General features: G+C 39.4%; 1 protein-coding gene across 9 annotated transcripts in view; it reads left to right on the forward strand.

The window, feature by feature from the left end:
- ADAMTSL3 (ADAMTS like 3) overlaps positions 1-21,268 on the forward strand; it is a 205,429-nt gene that overhangs the window by 149,356 nt on the left and 34,805 nt on the right. For all 9 annotated transcript variants that reach the window (XR_010475224.1, XM_021281229.2, XM_065075918.1 and 6 more), the window contains 6 exons: positions 595-645; positions 4,773-4,977; positions 5,844-5,991; positions 6,992-7,076; positions 13,630-13,916; positions 20,652-20,781. Coding sequence is in view for 8 of the 9 variants with exons in the window: in XM_021281229.2 (XP_021136904.2) it covers positions 595-645; positions 4,773-4,977; positions 5,844-5,991; positions 6,992-7,076; positions 13,630-13,916; positions 20,652-20,781 (906 nt within the window). In the remaining variant the exon portion in view is untranslated. The remainder of the gene's footprint in view (positions 1-594; positions 646-4,772; positions 4,978-5,843; positions 5,992-6,991; positions 7,077-13,629; positions 13,917-20,651; positions 20,782-21,268) is intronic.

The raw sequence follows: 21,268 nt of genomic DNA on the forward strand, positions 1-21,268 counted from the left end.
GGGAAAGAAAGTGTGTAATTAGCTTTTTCCTTGTAAATTTAGCTTATACAGACAGAAAAAGGGAACTACTACTGGATAGAATACTGTATTTCTTAGTATTGGAAGGAGGGCTTTATGCCTGCTCTATGCCGGGCAGTTCAAACAAACAGCTCTAGGAGGGTCTCAAGCACAATTCAGGATCTGTGTAGGATTCATCCTGTGACGCATTTATTTCACTGCCACTCATGTTCCTCAGTGATCTTTTGTTACAGATACAAGTATGTAACTATTTTCTTTTTAATAACGTAGCACAGACCTAAAAGATCACTGTTAATAAAATTCTTTGCCAAAGGCTTGCTCATTTAATTTTCTTTTTTTTTTTTTTTTTTGACTGTATGAAGTGGAGAAGCTGTATGGTGAATAGATTGCTATTCCTGCAGAAGTGGTAGGATTATACAAGTTATTGTTTGCCACAAGGGTAATGTGTAATGAATGTAGGATTCCCTCATTTCGTGTTGGGAGTTGCTTACTTTAAGCATGATCACATAAAAGTATGTACTTGAGGTACAGTCTTGAGTATGAGAAATAATGATGCAATATTTATCTTGTTGACAGTGATGGATTTAAAGAAATCATGCCCTATGATCACTTCCAGCCACTTCCTCGGTATGTATAATCTGTATAGCGTATGTGTCAGCATCAGCATGATTTTTGCTGCAAGCATACTACTTGAGTACTAAGATCATGGAACAAGTTCTGAATTTTTTTGCTGTGTAGGAGAGCAAGTTTATAACAATCCTGTGCACACTTTGGAAGCTGGTGATCTATTTCAGTGTGCTCTGGGTGATCAGCTTAACAGTAAGAGGTTAATAGGCTATTATTGATATATCAATGTGGAAGACCTCAGCATAGAGAGTTGTCCCCCTGAGCCTCCTCCTGCTGTAGTGCTGAGAAAAGTGTCTCCTTTAAAAGACACATGTTTCTTTTTTGAAAGGTTTTTATTTTGAAGATAGAAGCAATTAATATATTATTTTATAGAGCAGGTCTCACTATGGTACAGGATTCTAGAGATTATTTTTCCCTTGAGAGGTCTCATTCTTTTGCTTGTCTTCAGAACTACACTCTATTTATTGACATCAAGACTGACATGTCACTTTACAGATACTGACTTGTCTGAGTATCTTTTGCCTAAAATCATCAGAGCACAGCTTATTTTATTTTATTTTACCTTAATTAATCACAAGAATGTAAAACTTCTCTGGAAGGTTTAGATGGTTTGTAAAGAATGTTGGGACTAAAAAGCATTGGGCCGGGTTATGTTAATGTAAAGGATTATAGTTGGCGGAGTTAGATACATATTTATCTGAGTTGAACCTCTGCTTTATTATGTCATGAAATGAATGATGTGTATTATTCTAAAGAAGTAAAGATATTAAGTAATAACAATGAAATCATAGACTTGTGCAGCTCAGTGGAGCTACTGATTACAGCTGATATAAATGTCATAGTTTATTTCTGTAGCAATTACATTTATTGTGGATCTGCTATCCTGTGATATACTTTGGCTTTCATACATAGGTTGAGATTTTATTTTTTTCTCTACAGCTTTATCCTGTAAAGTTCCATAATTATATTCTGTGTTTCTCTCCTTCCACTTCTTCTGCCAATTCCTTTGTACTTCAGATCTCTTCTGGAACTCAGCACAATTTATTTACATGAGTATTTAATCTTCTGAACTGCTCAGGGCTTGGACACCAGTTGGAAGAGAAATTTAATCCCTCTTTCTGTGCTTTACTGTGCTCAGCACGTTTGCACGACACTGTGGTGAGATAGATTATGTCTGCGATAAAGCTGTGGGCAGGTTCTCTAATTTCAAACACTAAGAACTGCAGACAGAGGCCCACCTCGCTTCAACACCTCCCTGTGTCCTGTCAGGAGGTATCATAGTCTTCCTGCGTGATGCTCAGGAGTAACAACTGTAAGACAGTTCATGGCCAAGCTGGGCTCAGAGCTGGTGCCAGCAGGAAGGAAAGAGGCTGTGTTTCACTGGGATGGTGCATGAAGTAACAAAACAGAGGTGTAAAAACACCTTTTCTTGCTGGAATTTGTGGGAGAAAACCCAGCAGCTGAAACAGCCAGTTTGTGTACCTGTGTCATGAGGTGCATCTGGTCCAGCGCGGATGCAAGTCTTGCTTCAGTGCAGCAGGATGTATTTTCCATCTTCTGTTGCCTGTCAAGTAACTGCAACACATTTGTCTGCACCAGTTCTGCTGGGGCTTCTTCACCTTTTCTTTGTGCTTTTCTTTCCTCACCTGTTTCTTGTATGTTAACCCAAGACTGTTCTTGCAAAGCAGGCAGAAGAACAAAGTGCTGTAGATACGTTTAAGCAAAGCCGTATGGGCTCCTTCACCTTGAGCAGCAGTCATACATCACACCCACATGAGACGAGGGCCGTGTGGAGGGCTCCTTTGCAGTCTTGTGGCCTTTACCACCACTTTCCCAGTCGCACGGGGAAGTTGTGGGAAAGTCGTGGTGCACACCGCAAGATCTTGAAAGAGTTCTCCTGTGGCCAGAGTTGTAAATGCCCCACTGAAATATTTTTACAGATGGAGAATTCTTTTGAAATAAATAGAAAAATTTCCCAGGATGAAAATTTTCTTTTAAAGCTTTTGGAATGCCTCCATTTATTTCAGACTTGTTGGACTGTTGAGGATCCCTTGACAGCTGTGGGTTCTGGAAAGTATCTCCTTGACTGCTTGCCCAGGACCCCCCTTTTCCCCAGTAGCCATGGACCTCACTCCATCTTGAAAATGCTTATGGGAGTATGGGATCTGGAGTGTGTTCTAAACTGATGAGATAAAGAAAAACAACTATAAAACTTTATGCTATAAACACTTGTGAGGCTAGTATTACATATAGCACAGTGAACCTTATATATATAAATCCATGAGCTGCTAATTCATTGAACAGTTAATTGCTCTTTAGTTCCTGACTTTTTTAAAAGCAAATATGTTAATGCTAGCCATTCATTTAAGTCAAAGAAAAGCGTAACTGTTGTTCTTCAAATGCATTTTACACTTGTGATATGATATCAGTATCTGGGCATACAGCTTTGCTCTGAATGCTTTTGGGTATGTACTCTATGGTTAATGTTCCGTGGCTTGCCGTATGTTTCATACTCATTCTTCTGTTGAGCTTAAGCATGATGAGTATGTTTTTGTAGGCAATTTAATGAATTGCTTAAAATAGGAAGTGCCCTTGATTTACCTGCTGTATCATAGAAAGTAGGGAGTAATTATTTAAATTTACCTTCAATTTATAGGCTTTTGCTTCGTTTTACTGCGATTGACTTCTTTTGTGATGGCTAAATTACTTTTGGTGAATTGATTTTGGTGAGATTATTGTAGTAGTTGCTGAGTCCATTGTTTATAATACATATAATTTCGTTGACAATGCTTTCTGAGCTCCTGCAGTTGCAGTAGGAATAAGCTTTAAACTAAGAAGACATTGATGAACCATAGAATGCCCTGCTGAACTCAATTGTTTCCCAGGACTTAGTTTGATTTGGGTGGTAGAAAGAAAGCAAAAGGTAGGAGGTAAAGGGTGAGGAAAAATGTCATGAGAGTCAGTGGAACCTACAGACAAATGTTATGATAGAAGCTTGTTGTCTCTGAACATGACAGGAAGACATTATTAAGTCAGTTTTTGTTGAGAAGTGATCGCTTGCATGTACATTCATGCTAAGACCAAGTGAGACATGAAATAAATTTTGTAACTTCAAAACCTCCGTGTAATTGTCACTTCAGATGATGCAACAACTTCCGTCTGTATTGTAGTTGGGTCCAAGATCATGGATAGATGGCCATTTTGAAGACATTCCCTCCCAACAGGTTGTTAATCATCCCTCTGGGTGCTACTACCCCCAGCTCTGCTGGCTGCCAGGGCTGTGCATGTTTTCCTCCACCTGGGCATCCCCTGCTTTGGGGTTTTAGGTTAGCCAGAGCAGCTGGACTGGATAAGGAGCCGCCTTTTGCTTGTAGCAAGTTGGAAAGTGCAAATACAAACTAATTCAACAGCATTTTAATAAGGGTGGAAAACCCTCGCAGAACTGCAGTGCTGACCAGCCAAATGGTACCTGTCACAATTTAATTTGTTCATGGTCCTTATGGATGAAGAGAGTCTGAAATGAAACGAAATGGTTGGATTTACCCAAAACAAGTATTAGACCTCCCATAAAAATTCTTTCAGGAACAGTTCATTTTTTTAAGTGTAATCTGCATGATGTGGGTAGTGACGAGCAACTGTGGGTACTAACCCCTCAGTCAGCACAACCAGAGCTGTCTTTGTCTTTGGACTTCACGTAATCTCAAGTACATGTGCTCCCTGGTCTCTGACAATGGTAGTAAGAGTATATGTAACCATATAAATTAACTGTAAAAAATATTCTATTTAGGTGATTTAGACTGTTTGCAAGTAAAATCACTCCAGTAATTGAACTCAGTATATTAGGGTCTTTAAGTCATGTATAAGAATAAGATTTTTCTGGTATTTGGGGAAATGTATTTAAATTTATAGTTCTATTTTTCATTTTATGCATTAAATTAAGCCTGGAATATTGCAAGGTAGCTCTGCAATTCAGTGTATTTATATTCAGTGCATGGTTAGAATCCACTGAGCAAACTGTCGGTGGGTTTTAATGATGCTAAGGTTAGATACGGTATTTTAGAGTTTTAACAGAGTTTAGCGGAATAAAAAATTGCCTTATTTTTAATATATGTGAGTTCTTTTTCCAGGTGGGAAAATAACCCTTGGACTGCATGTTCAGTATCCTGTGGAGGTGGCATTCAGAGGAGAAGTTTTGTGTGTGTAGAGGAGACAATTCATGGAGAGATACTGCAAGTGGAAGAGTGGAAATGCATGTACGCCCCTAAGCCCAAAGTCATTCAAACCTGCAATCTCTTTGATTGTCCTAAATGGGTGGCGATGGAATGGTCTCAAGTAAGTTTGAAAAGTAGTTTGGAGCTTTATTCCTGTTTTCTAAAGAAAACCCCTAGTCTTGTGTTATTTCTGAGCACAGGGCTGTTAAAAAAATATACCCCTGCAGGCGTAGTTCATAGTACTTACTAGCAGAAGTTCACGCAAAATAATTTGGCCTGATAATCAAAATGTTAACATGTCTTTGTGGAGAAAAATGCATATAGAATTATTTATGCCTGTTGAATTCCTCCTTTACATGGCGGAGAAATGAGAGCCAGAGGTCAGGCCCCTTTGCAATTAGGTCGTTTGTCTCTCAGTTCTTGAAAAATGTAATATTCCACTGCATATAATAGCTAAAGGCGTGTCTGTCTAGGGGCTGACATGTCTGCAAGTCTGATTTTTCCAGCATTCTTACCTTTTATTATAGTAACAAGAACACGAAGCCAACTTATCTTGGCTGTGGTTATCTGATACAGTCAGATAGCTCAGCACTTCTATCATTCCTTAGTTCATCCAAATGACATCACTGATATACAGTAAAGAAACTGTTCTTGCAGCACGTCTGACCCAGCTGTAACTGCAAATGACCACTGAGAGCACATTCTCAGTACAGAGCCACCTCTGTTTCAGACTGTTGCCAATCAGATAAGCTTAACAGAACCCCGAGAAATCACTTATTTTCCCAAAACTTAGACATTTTTTCCAGCATTAACCTTTTCTTCATTCACCTAGCAATGCAGGGGAAAATTCATACATCTCTGATACCTGACTGATTGTGGAAAAACTTCAGTGAACAAATCATCGGTACTTCTAACCTGCTTTTTTAACAGTATTTGTAAATATAATAAAGAAGAAAGAGCGTGAGGGGGTTGTTTTGTGTCCTGCAGTGCACAGTGACCTGTGGCCGAGGCCTGCGCTACCGAGTGGTGCTGTGTATCGACCACCGCGGGCAACACGTCGGTGGCTGTAATCCACAACTGAAACTGCACATAAAAGAAGAGTGCATCGTGCCAATACCGTGTTACAAGCCAAAAGGTAACTGGAATTTTGTCTGGGTCTGTTACTATTTCACATTTTTGTTAAGAGAATTAAGAGCCCCTGGTAACCTTTTTCAGAAATGCCAGAAGCTGGAATTTACTAGGACTTATTTCAGTCTTGGCAGAACCAAGCATTTTAATTATTGGTGCTAGGAAATGTGCCCTGCTGGTATTTTTTTGCTGATAATGTGGCCAGACTGTCATGAGGTGAACGTACTAACTAAATCTATACAGCCTTGTCAAATCAAGAAAACCAGAATTAATGAGTTCAACATGTGGAGGGTAACTTGTTCAATAATACTTGAAATGGGAATGATAGACCATTTATATCACCTGGGATCTTGTTCATTTGCATCTCATTAAATGTCTCAGCATTCTCAGTGGGCCTCGTCAGTTCATGAAGTTACAATTAAACTGGTTTCTGTGCCTCTCCTCCAATTCTGCACATTTACATCATTGTTACGGGCCTTTTAAATTGACAAATGTTCTCTGAAAGAATAGCTAAGGTTTAAAACAGTAGGTGGAAATTAAACAGGATTAATTAATTAAACCCAAACCCCAATATTTTCTGTGAAAATTTTCTGATGAAGCCAGTCGATCTGGAGAGCAATGTGTACATTTGCTATGCTCTGGCTTCATTTTCAGCTATAAACTTAAATAATGATGATAATCCATTGCACCAAGATATAAGCTACAATCTACTAGACACTGCCTGCATTTGGGGAAGATGGGAGAAGTAAAAGATTAATCAGGAATGGAAATGAAACAGGATTGGAAATTGGATTACTGGTACCCTCTAAGTAAAAAGGGCTGTCAGAATGGAGCTTAAATGTCATGAAGAAATTTTCTAGTAAATTGTGGTTTATTATCCAGTGTATCTTTATTCAAAAGCATTAGATCAATAGGCAATGTAAAGTGCTGAGGTGTATAATGCCAGCATTTACATATTGCTTTTATTTTGGAGGAAGAACTGAACCTATTTTTGTTTCCTCTATCAGAAAAAAATCCTGTGGAAGCAAAATTGCCGTGGTTTAAACAGGCACATGAAATGGAAGAGACAAGAACAGTCTCAGAAGAGCCAACGTAAGTACATTGTCTTTTACAATGAAGACATATTTTCGGCATATTTCGCAGATCCTCTGGAATGAAGTTGCTGTGCAGTTTGCTTTGACAGTGGGCCCTCCCTGGGTGATGGGTTGGGTTGTGAGCTGTTCCTAATTTTACATCTCAAGAGCTTTGCTTCTGGAGCTCCTGTTCTGGATGACACAGAGCTACTCTATTATAATGGCCCTGTATCATTCAAGCAACTCAAAGGGATCTTAATTTAGCTTAATTAAGCCCTGATTAATATGTGTGGAAACATTTCGGCAGATGTAAATGAAGTAAACTCAGTTTTATCCCAGTCTTTGCTGTTACCTCAGGAATGTAGTGGTTATATTAAAAATTAAGAGGTACTTTGTAGGGTTGCCAGGATTTCCTTGGGGGGTGAGACCAGCATATAAAGAAAGTGAGAAAAACCTGCTGATCTCTGAGCTTAGCTGAATCTACGGGGAAAAGTTGTGACATTTTACACGTGTGCATGTGAAATACCATCTGGATTTTGCGAGTCCCCTTGAAAGCTGATGGGGGGTAGCCTCACAACAATTAAGTCCTGGGGATGAAAGTATAACTTGAATCAGAATCCAGCTGCACTTGTTCCTGTCCCTTGTATGTCACGGCATCTACACAATTTCTTGTATCTCCTGTGTAAGTTTCATGTATATGTTTAATATATTTAATATATAGTGTGTAACTTTCTAGAAAGTAGTAACTTTCTATAAGTTTTTCTTTAGAGATCTTGGACATTATTGTGTTGTGCTTAGCTAATTTGTAGCAATGTTAGTTTAAAATAATTTAAATGAGTTTACTGAAGTTACTTTGGATTTATATTGCTCTGAAAGCAGAGTATGCCCCATAATTTCTTATTTTTCTTCCTCCATCTAGCTATTCCTGATTTTTGGCAGACATGCACCAACAGGTGTGATCAAGAGTAATAAAATCTTTACACCTGCACTGACTCACAGAAGGAAACCCTTGCCAAACAGGTGTTTGCATAGTTATGGTGACTGTACTTTTCACTGCTCCAGCCTCTCAAGTCAAGTGTCAACCTACTGTGAGCAGTTATTTCACTCTCCAAATTGGTGGCCCTGGATTCAGGCAGGGTAGTAGCAAAGATATAAAAATAGTGTGGTTGTCAAAGGGGGTGATGCAATCAAATGTGCGTGTTGAATGTCAGCATATCAGAATGAAGGTATGTGAGGCCTCCTCTAAAGGTTTTCAGCATGATGCTGGAAAGAAAATGATCTCTAGCAATATAAAATCATGTTGTGGCCACTGTGAGCTGATATGGTCTCTAGGTTTTTAGGATTCTTCAGCAGCAGACTGACAGAACAAGCAGGGAGGGCCGGCAGAAACATAGCACGCTAGTTCAGAGTGTATTTAGACATTAATAGAGCTGAGCCAGAAACTTGGTAATGGATTCCCTTATACCTTGTCCTTACAAAGCAAGCAGTTATTCATGTCTCCCTAGACATGACCAATGTATCACATCACAGCCTCGCAGTGTGCGTGCAGCCATGTGTTTGCGTTCTCAGTGCATGTCCTGTCCCAGCCGTGCCACTTTCTGGATCTTTTTTTCTTCTTTGCTTACTCTGAAGACCTAGATGTTCTTCATTTTCATCCATGGTTCTAATCCTGTCCTGGGATTCCTTCCCTCACATTTTCCAGGAGCATCTTCTACTAAGTCTAAAAGGTTTCTCCAGCCCCTTCTTGCTGCTGACTCTCCTCTGCCATCCTCTTTACGGAGGTGCTGTGTTTCCTAGGCTGCTACTCTGGGCTCTAATGTTGCAGCCAAATTCCCCTTTAATTTCTTTTTACTTGTCTTCTGCTGTCACCTGCTCTTACGTTATTCCTCTAGGGAAGGTAGTAGGTAAGAAGAAATGAGAAATAACTGATGTCTGACTCCATCCCTTTTTGCAGATTGCCTGTTGGTCATGTGGGTAGTGGTTTGGAAACAGAGCAATTTCTCACTAGATGCTCTACATCTCATGCCCTAACTGCTCCTGTGTTTTAGCTGGAGTGAGGCTTTTGGGTCAGGGTTTAGGATTAAAAAAAAAACCCTGTAACAATAGGTTGTTACTTCTTCCAGTGTAAATTATAACAAGATTTTGCTCTGGTTTAAATCTGTTTAATTTTTTTCCCTGTAATTTACACAGTGCACAGTGATAACTCCTAGCCCACCTCTGCCTAGCAGGAGGCTCATGATGTCCTTGGTAAAATGCCATAACTTCTAATTTTAGTTATTCTCTTGTCATCCAAACTTCAACCACAATGTGAAGTCCCAGCTTCTAGTCCATCCTTTTATTAAAACTGTCTATGCTTTCGTGTGATGTTTTAGTTGATAATGAATAAGAGAATAATGGCAGCTGTGTTTTAGAACCCACAAATGATGGATATGCCAAAAGTAGCTTGTGAAAGATAAATACTTCTGCTGCTGTGGTCTACCACGGCTGGTGTCCTGAATTTGCATAGAGGGGCAACGTTCAAAAGCTTCTTTTTTTGTGCTATTAGCAAAATAAAAAATGACTGCCCTTAAAGTGAGGCCAAGCAAAATATAAGTCTGACCTTTTTAGTTTTTAGTTGTGGAATGTGATGACAGTTGAAACCAATCATTATTTTAAATGTTCTTCCCTCGAGCCTTCTTAGTTACAGTGGGATTCGCAGAGAAACTCCGGCAAGGTTTTTGCATCCTTTTTATTAATTGTAAGTTAAAGAAATAGACACCTCAGCTGCCTTTCCCTGTCATGGCTTAGGACAAAACTAAAATGCTTTCAAAAGCTGATATATTTTTTCAGCAACCTGAGCTAAAATGTGACCACTGGCTTTGTGGGGTTGCACTTGCTGAATGCGAGAAGTGGTGTCTGTCACAAAGGTTGCTGCTCATTGCATTTGAGTCATTTTCACAGAAGCATTCCCATTGCTGCTTCTCTGAAAGTGGGCTGGTGATTGAGTCCAACACGTTACACTAGAGATTGATAAAGCCTGGCAGCGCGGTTCTGCTTGAAGCAGGCAAGAGTGGTGCTTCAGGAGGGTAGGCTGCCAATGGCGTGGAAGTTCTGCCCCAGCAAGCAGCCAACATTTTAGATGCTTCTGCAAAGTTTTATCCAGGCCCCTTGGCGCTGTAGGGTTGGACTGGAAATATCACAAGAGCAGCCTTTTTTTCAGGATTTAGGCATTTCCTGTCTTAACTGAAAGCAAGAACTGCAGGCATGAGGAAAATAATAAAGAAGAGTATTAGGAGACAGCAAGTTTTCCAAGTCTTTGGACAGCTGCGGGAGGCTGCGCTGAGTTCAGTGTTCAGAGATGATTTGGTTGGGTTGGGCTGTTCTGTCCCAGTTTTATCTTCTGTAGTTTAGGTCACTGTTTCATTTTCCAGGTCATCCTACACAGGCTTTTTCAGAGTGTGCCAGGTGAACGCACATTTCCCTCAGCGATAAACTGGTAACACTGCAGCATGGACATACTTTCCACTGCGTATAAGTGTGTACGTCATTTATAACTGTGCAAATTATTATAGGAGAATTTGATTTCTACATTGCACTGAGAAGAATGACTGTACAAAAAGGCCGATTGTGAAAAGTTGTGCTCAGATTTGCATTTTTCCATTCTTTTCCTTTTTTTAATCAGAAGAGGAATCTCATCTACTAACTTAAAGGTCTCAGAAAATTTTCAGAGTTACCACCATCCTATCCATTCCATTATAAATTCCTGATACTCTGCAAGGCATTCTAATACAAGTGCTTTTATGCTTAATCCTGACCTGAGACCACGCTGAGTGTGTGCCCATCAAGGGCAAAGTGAACTTGCTTCAGGGCAGTACTGTGTCTAAAGCATCACCAGGTGTGTGGTGTGAATGTCTCTAAGTAAATATGTACGTATCTTTGGAGGCTGATAGAGTTTGCTTTAATGATCTGTCACAGGCTTTGTTTGTGCATAGGTTAAATACAGAATTAAAATTAAAAAATCATCTGCGTGAACTCAAACTTCAGATACGATGCCAACATCTGGAGCTTTCTCTCTGTCTGGTTGGTTCCCTGCTCTAATTTTGTATTAGCAGCCTCCGTTGGCTTCTGTTGAAGGTAATTAAAGGGTGACTTGAACATGGTCATCCTTTGCAAAGTACTATAATTTAGGATTTTAATAGCTAATTGGTCACATGGCTAGTTTAGCCAATGCCAAGGTAGAATAAAATGTATTTGGGGTCATTTTTTTCATCTTGCACTTCACTGAAAAATACCAGACACCAATGTTCAACAGGAAAACCTCAATTATAATATAGACTTGCTATAAGTCAAAGAAAAAATGCTTAGAATTTTCTGAGTTTCTTTAGAAATCGATTGGTTGCTGAATGAAAGGATTGCTGTGGTTCGAAATTTCCTTTGTACAGAATTTCAGAAGAATGCATCGCACATTAGTTTTGGAATGTTTTAATGCACTCAGCTAACAATACACAAAGCTGACACTAATTTCTGGTATCCTGCTATCATATTTTTACCAAAAAAAGTTATTTGCTTTCAGACTGTAAACTGTTAGGTGCGGTCAGAACACCAACCAACTCTTTTCAACTATAAATGTCCATCAATTTTACGTTTTCCAATTAGGTACATAACTACGAATGGACTTATATTTTTTTTCACTCAGAAGGAGAGGAAAGGCATAAATTTGTTAAGCCTATGCACAGTGGCCTTGGTCCAGTAAAGCACTTAAACACAAGTTTAACTCTGGACGCATTATAGTCCTGTTGACTTCAAAGAACTGCTAATACGCCTAAAGTGAGGCACACGCTGAAGCTTTTTGTTGAAGGAGGGCGATTTGGCCACGGCTGCCCTGGGGAGCTGGCATGGCTGTCTTCAAAAAGACTGCGAGATCTGATGTTTCAGGGTTAAGCTGCTTTTATCTGCTGGGTAAGCGAAAGCCTGCCTTTGCAGCTCCTCCACCTTCTGTTCAGTTACAATTTGTTATCAACAGCATGTGGGCATTGACCCCTGCCAGCCGTGCTGTTGGACTGGATGGGCTGTTGGGTTGCACCAGTATGGCATTTACTCAGATTTTATCCCTGCAGGACACAAACATCCACCGTTTCGATAATACTTTTCTACTAAAAATCATTCTGGTGAGCTTTGACATCTTTATTTATCTTCCTAGTAGAGTTGTAAAGGTGTTTCATCACCACCTCACTAAAGAATAGCCAGTTACCTTGTAACCTCCATAGGAAAGGGGAATAGTCTTTTCCACAGGAGACTGTCCTGGGGTCTGTCCCAAGTACAGCTTGAGTGACTCCCCAAGGCCTGAGTTAGAGTCTCCTTATGGGTTACCCACTCATCTGGTCTTTCTTCTATTTGATTCTTCCTCCGTGTATACTGGCAAGAAGTCATAGGCTCAAGATGATAAACTGTCCACAGAATCAACCACATGGTGTTGACATTTTTCTATGCTCACTGTGTATGCAGAGCGTAAATACTGATTTCTGTCTTGCACAACTGTTCTTATATTGGTAAGGGCAGTTTTTCTGCTGTAAAGGGAAAGATAATTCTTAATCAAAGATCAGGAGAAAATCGTGGAATCTTAATTTGGATTTTTCCTTCCAGAATATGTTGGTCAAATACATACTCCTGCATCTCCCATTTGTGTTTTGATCATCAGCTGCATTTGGATGTATAATAAAGAGCAACTGCAACCTTTCAAAAAAATGACACATGAAACTCTGTATTTGATTTCTTATAAATTGTACCCAAGAGCCACTCAGGATGACTTTATTAATGAAATTCAGCCCCTTGGCTCTAGTGCCATTTTGAAAATTACTATCAGATATTAACATGACCCTCAAAGTCATAGACTATCATACACTAAAACCTCCTTTTAGTCAGTAAATTCATGATCTATGAAATAAGATTTTACTATAGCTCATCAGAAGCATAAATGCTTTCTAATAAAAATGATGGATTATAGACTGAGCCGGTTAGACCTCTTTATTGAAGACGAGAGGCTTCTTACAAGGTGAAACCTGAACAGCAGCCTGTGGTGGTATGCACGGGAGATAGCGAGGTTTGAAAAGAGCTTTTCTTGTGCCTGGTTGCTGATTATTAGTATGACATGAAGTGATGGCCTTTCTCAGATTTAAGCAGACTGCAAATATACTTTTGGCATAAGTCTATTTTATATTGTGTAGATAGGTCTTCATGAAGTTTCTAATTTTTTTTTGCCTTTTTTGCCACTGAGGGACTTTGAGAAAATATTTAGGTGATGTCCTTTTTCCCCTAAAAAGGATGCAGCTTTCCCTGTTCCTCGTGATGCTTTCTTCTCTTTTCCTACATCTTTTTGTTTGTGAATTTTGAGAAATTGTCTGGGATAGGGGGCAAGTGAAAGACTTAAGACATTTGATTATGCATTCTATTTAAGTATCAAATAGTGTTATGTATTGTCTGCTTTGTGTGCAAACACACATTTATGTGTTTTAGCTACGTTTAACTGTGCGCAAAGAGGCACAATTACATGGAATAAAATGACAGTGTTTCTACTGCGCTGTGATTATTGGCAGGTTTATTCCTGAACCCTGGTCTCCATGCAGTGCCACGTGTGGCAACGGCGTCCAGGTGCGAGATGTGAAGTGCCGAATTCTTCTCGCATTCACTCAGACTGAGGTTGAGCTGCCTGAGGAGGAATGTGAAGATGTGAAGCCACCAACAGAACGAGTCTGTCACCAGGCGTCCTGTGACAGCGATCCTGTCCCCATCGCACCGGAGTTTTCACGTGCTGAAGATGGCAGTGTGATTTACGACTGGGAATATATTGGTTTTACTCCTTGTTCAGCCACATGTCTTGGAGGTACATTTATTTAGTTACTCATCCTGGGGTGCAAGAATATGGTATTGCTTGACAGTGCTGGGTCTTCTGTTAGTGTTACCCTAAATTATTAATATTTATATTGATCTGTAGGGAAGCATGCAGCTTCAAGTTTTAACTTTTCCTAGGTTATGCATAGAGTATTTCAAACCACTTTGTTTCCTTTATATTGTATGTTCAAACACTGACTTTATTTGGTCAAGTAAGGTGCAAGAAGTTGTTGATACAGCAACTTGCTTTAGTCTTGTTGCTGCAGGAGTCTTGGCTGCCAGACAGTTGATGGTGCCAAAGTGTTTAATCCCTCAGTGATGGGCATGTTAGATGATCTTTCTTTTCCTAGGAACTGGAAGTGTGTAGTTTGGAGTTAAAATTCCCATGTTAATTATTCCTTATCTTTCCAAATGCCGCCATTTTCTGCAGTACAGTAGGGATGTAAAGTTGTAATTAGGCAGACTTGTTTTCTGTCTGACTGTCACGAAGATCAAACAGGAGTTTGTTTAGGTCTCGGTATGGTATATCACTCTATAGGAACTCTGTGCCATACATCTGTCTGCAAGTAGTTACGCACATTCCTTTTTGGATGTAATTGAATCTCCCTGTCGTCCTAAGTACATGTTACTAGACAAGGCTGCTGGTGTTGCCACTGCACACTGTGCTTTGGGACCAAACACAAGTGAGTTATGAAGTGTTAAGGGGAGGCAGTGGAATTGTGAACACACCTATATATGACAGGACTGATGACATCAGTGGGAAGTGAAGACAGTTGTACCCATAGAAGAAATAAAAAATATAGGAAAAGGAGAACAGAAACAATCAGAAGCAGAGAACCAGTCCAGAGCTCAGGGAAAGCAGCCTCCTCTGAACTATACACCAGTTCAGACCTCAGAGACGGGAGTTGGGAGAGATGCCCTAGAATGCCATCGGTTGGGTGGTAAGTGGCTGATAAGTGCCTCCTTTTTCATTTACTACGGCTGTTCGCTGGTGAGGTTGATCCGTGGGAACAGCAACACTTGTGATCACAAAAGCTGATGCATCCCATTCCCTCCATTATTGTCAGTGGGCATTTTCACTGGTAAGGTAGAAGGGGTTGTAGTCCAAGTATATACATATAAAAATTACATGGTACTAACAGCTATTGTGACTGAGTATCTATTTCTTCATTTTAATGGGGGTATTGTTTTTAGAAATAAGGAAATGGTACTCTAAAGCAGAAACACTGCTTTCATTACTACTGAATTTGTAGTTCTCTTTTTCATAGCACAACTGATTTTTGAAACGTACAATCATTTCACTGCTGTCTAAAATTCACCCTGCAACATACAGCTTTTTAGCCAACACCTTTGTCAGAGGTGTTCTAAAACTCACAAGTTTTTGAATTTTGAGGACATCAGCAGACATCTAGTCTGAAATAATCTCTAGGCTCTGCCTTCTATTGTGTTTGTCCATGTTTTTGTTGTTTGCATCTTCACGTGTTCAGTTTGTCCATGCCAAAACATTCACATAAAAACTTGCAGCTGGAGTGCAAGGGACCAGTAATTTAAGGAGCCTGTACTGAAGACATTAGTTTAATTTACTGGCATGAAGGAACTTCAAAATGACGGATGAGCAGAATCCCATGTTCCTGAGGGAGTGGAGTGAGAGTTCTGTTGTCTTCAGGCCCTTCCATGAATTTGTGAAGTTGCCTGACCCAGAATTGTCCATTGGGTGTTCATAGTAATCGAACCATTGGTTTGAAACGCAATAGAAATGATCCATTGAAAGAAGTTTGAAAGAAAAGATCTGGTTGTGTTCTTGAGAATTCTGTGGTATCACTGGTACTATGTCTAGACATTTTTCTCATGTGATGCTCCTGGGAAATGTGGGAAGTTGTCAGGATATTTTATCAATGAACAGCTTCAGAAGTCCCTGTGCTGTTATGGTATTTAGGTAGCAGTGATTTTTTCCTTCTATCAGTTCTGGTCTTCTTGCTGCTTGGCAGAGGATTTCAAACAGACCAAAAATTACCTGCCGATAGTTTTAAGGGAACCAGACATCTCTTCTGTTTCCAACTTATTGCAATGTACTGACTAATGATCTCACTGTCTACTATTTTTTTCCATTGTGTAGTTCAAAGAAGCCGATCCATTTCTGCTAAGTTTTATGTTCAAATCTCATTTCAATTAGATGAACTCTTTCATTACAAGAAATAAATGTTGTCTGAGTTTGCAATATCCCAGTGTAATGTAAATTATATTAGGTATTTTTCTCTACTATGTATGCATCTAGCAGTGGCTATTAAAATAAATACCTCTGGATTTCTGCATCCTCGGAACTCCCTCCCCCCATTTCCTAGTGCTCGACTCTCTCTGGATGAGGGAAACGTCTGCAGGTCTAGGTAGGCTGGAGGCTTTATAGCCACTGTTTGAGCAGGGACTAAATCTCTGTTTCAGCACTTGTCACTCACACCTTTTTTTTTAATCCTAATACAGACTAGACTTTTAATTCAAGCTCTCCTCTGGTCCCTCTCCAAAGCAGAGGTAAAAATGCACATGGAAACATTGTTTTTGAGGTACTGGAGTTGCAGAGATAGAGCAATCTGCAAGGCATTATCAAACATAATCTTTACTTCCCAGTTCATCATATGCAGCAGGTTCTAGAGCATTAGCAACAGGAGTCTGTGGCCATTTTTGTGTGTTTCTGCACTAAATCTGCGTGGCTTGTAAGGCAGAATATTGGATGCCATAAATCTTGCTGCTTTTGAGGACTGCTACATTGTGTTACGTCTGTTAGTGGAACTAATGCTACTTTCATCAATCTTTCCACGGATCCGATAAAAGTTGTCCAGGCTAATTGTGTCAGGTGTCCCCATTAACATCCATAGGAAAGTCCATAACAACTGTGAAAGCTAAAGATCTATTTTGTCTTCAGTGACTGAAAGAACCCCTGAGTGAAAATAATCCAGCTGTGTGCTGGGGGATATTGGGATTTGTCCTTATTTTCCCACAATGTTTGTGCTTTGGTGGTTTTGTTTGATTTTGCAATATGAAGAACTTTTGCACTGATGCGAGAACCCCCGACATAAGTATAATTTTCATAATATTGTCAGTGAGAAGTGATCGTTATTATCAGAATAAATTGTATACCCGAGGAGAAGAAATGTTTATCTTGTAATCTGTAGTATTTCTTTAATATTGTCAACCATTTAACTACTCTTTAAAGAGATGTTTTCCATTTAAAAAAAGATAATCAAACATTTTCTGGGTCCCTCTTTAAAAATAATTAATTTCAAGAGACACATTTTGGTATTGCAGTGTAATCAGTATTATTTCTATTCTATATGCTTCAAAAATTATTATTCAGGCCTCCCAAAGTCATTGTGTTGGCTTAAAAATAATGAGATTAAACAATACGTACGTTATGCACTTCCTGTTGTTTTCTCTGTAGTCTGTGGCTTTGGAAGCTTTAGGGTGCAGTCAAGTTGTGTTTTCAGGCTTTTGTCTGCACCATAATGCCTAAAAGTTTACTAGTTTATTTATAAGAAACCTGAGATTCTTAGAAAACCAATGGATTCTAGCCAAATTTAAGGACTCTTAAGAAAAACAACACGCATTCTGAGACTCACATATAAAGTTGAGAGCATTTGCAATAGTGTTGTAGGCAATTTGGTAACTGGTTGCTCCTATGACTGGTTCCAGTAACTGCAGATACCGTTTGCTCTTTTACAGAAGGAACATAAATAACATCGCCAGTGTCAGTAGATTTACAGAGGCTCAAGCATGTGTAGGACTTGGCATTTCTTCTGAGTTATTTTCAGCTGATAGTACATCATTTTAAGCACTCACCAACAGAGAATATCTGGTAGAAATAAGTGACTGTCCTTCATCTTCCAGGTAGAGAGAATAGATCCACCCTCCCACCATTCGCACGACAACTTTCCACCCCTATTTTTCTTGTGCTCTAAAAAGGACAGAAACGAAATTCTGGCCTTTTTTTCGAGCATTCTGATCTTTTAACACAGCTTCATGCCGTGTGTGTTTCACTGCACAGAAAAGCTCGTAAAAGAATGTAAATGTATGTGGTTTGAATGCTGGGTTAAAATAGAAAATATTCTATTTCACTGAATAGTAGGATAATTACTACAATAGTGCATCAGATTACTGTAAAAATACTTAGTGCTCCCTGCTGCATACATAATGTTTTAGTTAAATTATCTACTATGTTTATATTATAAGCCAAGAAAGTCATACATATAAAACTTTGCTTGTTTGAATAATAGATTTTTCCATTTTCCAATTGACATAGAATAAGAAATTTACCAGTGATTGAAGTTTCCAACTAATGTAAAATTATAATTGGGGGTGAGAAATCTGGTTAATTGTCAAGACATTTTGACAGTTAAGTTCAAGCAAATGCTGCATCCTTTAAGTGTGTGTTTGATTGATCAATCAAATCGAGTCCTTGAACTGAGAACCAAGGCACAGGAATGGGGTGCGCGGCATGTTAACAACTCTTTAATATCTGTTTTGTACTTATCCATTGAAATGGTACCATTTCTCCTTCAATAAGCAATCACTGGTGCAGTTTGTGCCCTGTAGTGAAGTCAAATGAAAGATCCACGGCACGGTGACGTTTGTTCCTGGTGACACCATTAAGCTGGGCGGGTTCTGCTGCATGGCAGAGGGGCTTTCATGACCCTCCAGGTGGCAAGTTGCAGTCAAAACCTGTCACCCGGTTATGACATGCCTTTTGTTCATTTGCCTGGCCAATTTAGCTTTTATAACGCTGAGATAAAATGTTCCCATGGGATTACTGCCCACTTAGATGGTCTGGAAGGTATCTCATTTCGTTCCCCTCCTTTGTGTGAGGTATTAAGGAGATGTTACTTATGACAACCTGTTCCGGAGCAGCTTCGCCTCCGAGGGTGGTTTTCCCACAGGAACACAGTGAGGCCAGCAAAACTGAGGTCTGGTAGCATTGGGTAGATTTTGACTTAAAAGAGAGATTATATGGATGCTTGCTATGGGCTTGATTGCTTGTCTCCTAATGTCATTCTGTTTCTGACAGAAGACACTTTCTAAATCTTGATTTCTCTCCTGTAGACAGATGTGCATTTCCTATGCGAGGGGACAGGGAAGCTGCTCCTGTTAAGCATGTGGGGACCAATTGAACAGAATCTGTTTGATTTCTTTGGTTGTCAGTCTAGAGTAAAATGCATGTAATTATCAATACTTTGATAGAAGAGATCTGAATAGGTTGTCAATCATATTTAAGGTCAGGTCTTCTATAAGAATTCATCACTTTGTAGATGTAGTCAAAACATTTATTTAACAATGTCTTTCTGAGCTGGAAATGAGTCCCAGAGGGGACCCAGAGAGCCTGAAAGAAATGGGAATCTATGTTGTTGTGAAAATCGCTGCTGGAGCGTCTGAAATAGAGATTGGCATGGAGATGAAACTTTCCGTGTAGGATATTTCATTGAGCCCACTGAACTCAGAATGGCTAATGAGCAACAGGGCCAAGAAACCAGTTGTCATGCATGATCAACTCAGATGCAGGAATGTTGGTAGTAGCCTTTGTGTAATAATAGTGGTGATGTTTTGAAGTGGTATCATAGGTGATACCCTGAAGTGGTAGGCAAAGGTTTCTAGTTAGAAATGAAACTGCCTTTGAAACATTAGAAATTGTCATAAGGAAAACATTACCTGCTGCTGAGAGCAAATTTGTATCCTTACAAGGTCACAGGAGATAAATGAAAGGTGGGATTTAAATTCCTTAAAATGTGACTCTTCAAAAGCCACTCTTACCTGGAAGCAACAAAATAGGTATTTTATTGTTTCAGTGGTTTTTAATTGTATAGGATTATGATTATTAGAATTGCTTATACAGAGCATCCCAGCTATACAGGATCCCCCAAGTACGTCACAAACAATCATGTCTTTCATGTGCGTGCAAGTGAGTTTTGAAATGGAGCAAGGATTTCATACTAAAAATATGAGACATAAAATTGGATAATTACACAGGTTTAAAAATAAAAGTAGTTCACAAGATGTCTATTTGCTAAGCTGACTTGTTCTAAAGCAAACTTATATTACGTTTCATTCTGACTCATAGAAATGTGAGTATTGGTAATCTTTCATACTTCAGTAATAAGATCCAGGTAGCAAGAGCTGCAGATCAGAAAGTGCCAAGAATGGTCACAAGTGAGGAAAACTCAAGGCTGGGTCAGATTTGCTGCCTTCAGCAAAACTGTTGCATCTCTTGGCCCCTATGAGAAAGGTTCTATGTTTAGCCAGCCATTCTCCTGATTATAGTTTTGCAAGTTTTCTGCATTTTTTAAATTACATTTTCCTTCAGAACTTTGGCTCCTTGAAGTGAAGGTGAGAATCACTTTTACCCTGATTTTGGCAATGAAGCCAGTAGTTAGCTTGGGACTATTACAGAACCAGGCAGACTTAGCAGCTGATGTTGGACAGAGCAGCTGATTTTCTGTGGGTTTTCAGAGAGATAGAATGTCAAATGAAGCCTTTTAAATGTCATGGAAGTGCTAGATATAACTCACAAATATCTTTCGAGCATTAAATACATAAACTACCTCCGTCTTCCTTTTGAGATGTTACTTTAAAGCCTGCTATCGAATTCAGTGTTTGGAGACTTTTTACCGAGCATTACTCCAGAGTAGGAGGCACAAAAATCTCTTCCACCTTCAGCATTTCATGAGTGTTTTCCTTTTTAATTCAGGAACACAAGAGGCCATTGCAATGTGTCTGCACGTAGAGACGAAACAAGCCAGCAATGAAACCCTGTGTGACAGTTCCAAGAGGCCCCCGCCAATGACTCGTACTTGCAATATGAAGCTTTGCCCTCCGAGGTACACTGTAATAATGAAATCAGGTTGTGGCAAGGAAATGGTTAATGTGACTTAAACAAACATTGGCTTTGTCAGGAACTTGCAGAGCTGTGGTGTTGCTCTGGGATGAAATTTCACTACTTCTGTCTTTAACAAGGTTTTGGGGTTGGGTGTGTTTTTTTGGTCTTCTTCACTCCTTTTCCATTCTTCACATCTCACTAATAAAATAAGGAACATTTTCTGAAATAGATCTCTTCTGTGTAGATATTTGCCAGAGTTGGAAAAAGAACCTTAACTCTTAAATGGTACAAGGAAAATTTTAAGGCAATTTCACAAAAAGAACCAGAGAATATTTACTTTCTATCCTTACTGAATGGAAAAAAAAAAAAGAAAGAAAGGTGAAATTATGATTTAAAGTTATTTTAATTTCATGCTTCTTTAGTAGCTCCACATAGTCCTTATGGCTTCTTATGTTTATTTAGAGATCCTGGAAAAAGAACAAAAGCAG

Source organism: Columba livia, chromosome 11 (genome assembly GCF_036013475.1).
Source record: "Columba livia isolate bColLiv1 breed racing homer chromosome 11, bColLiv1.pat.W.v2, whole genome shotgun sequence".
Classification (NCBI taxonomy): Eukaryota; Metazoa; Chordata; class Aves; order Columbiformes; family Columbidae; genus Columba; species Columba livia.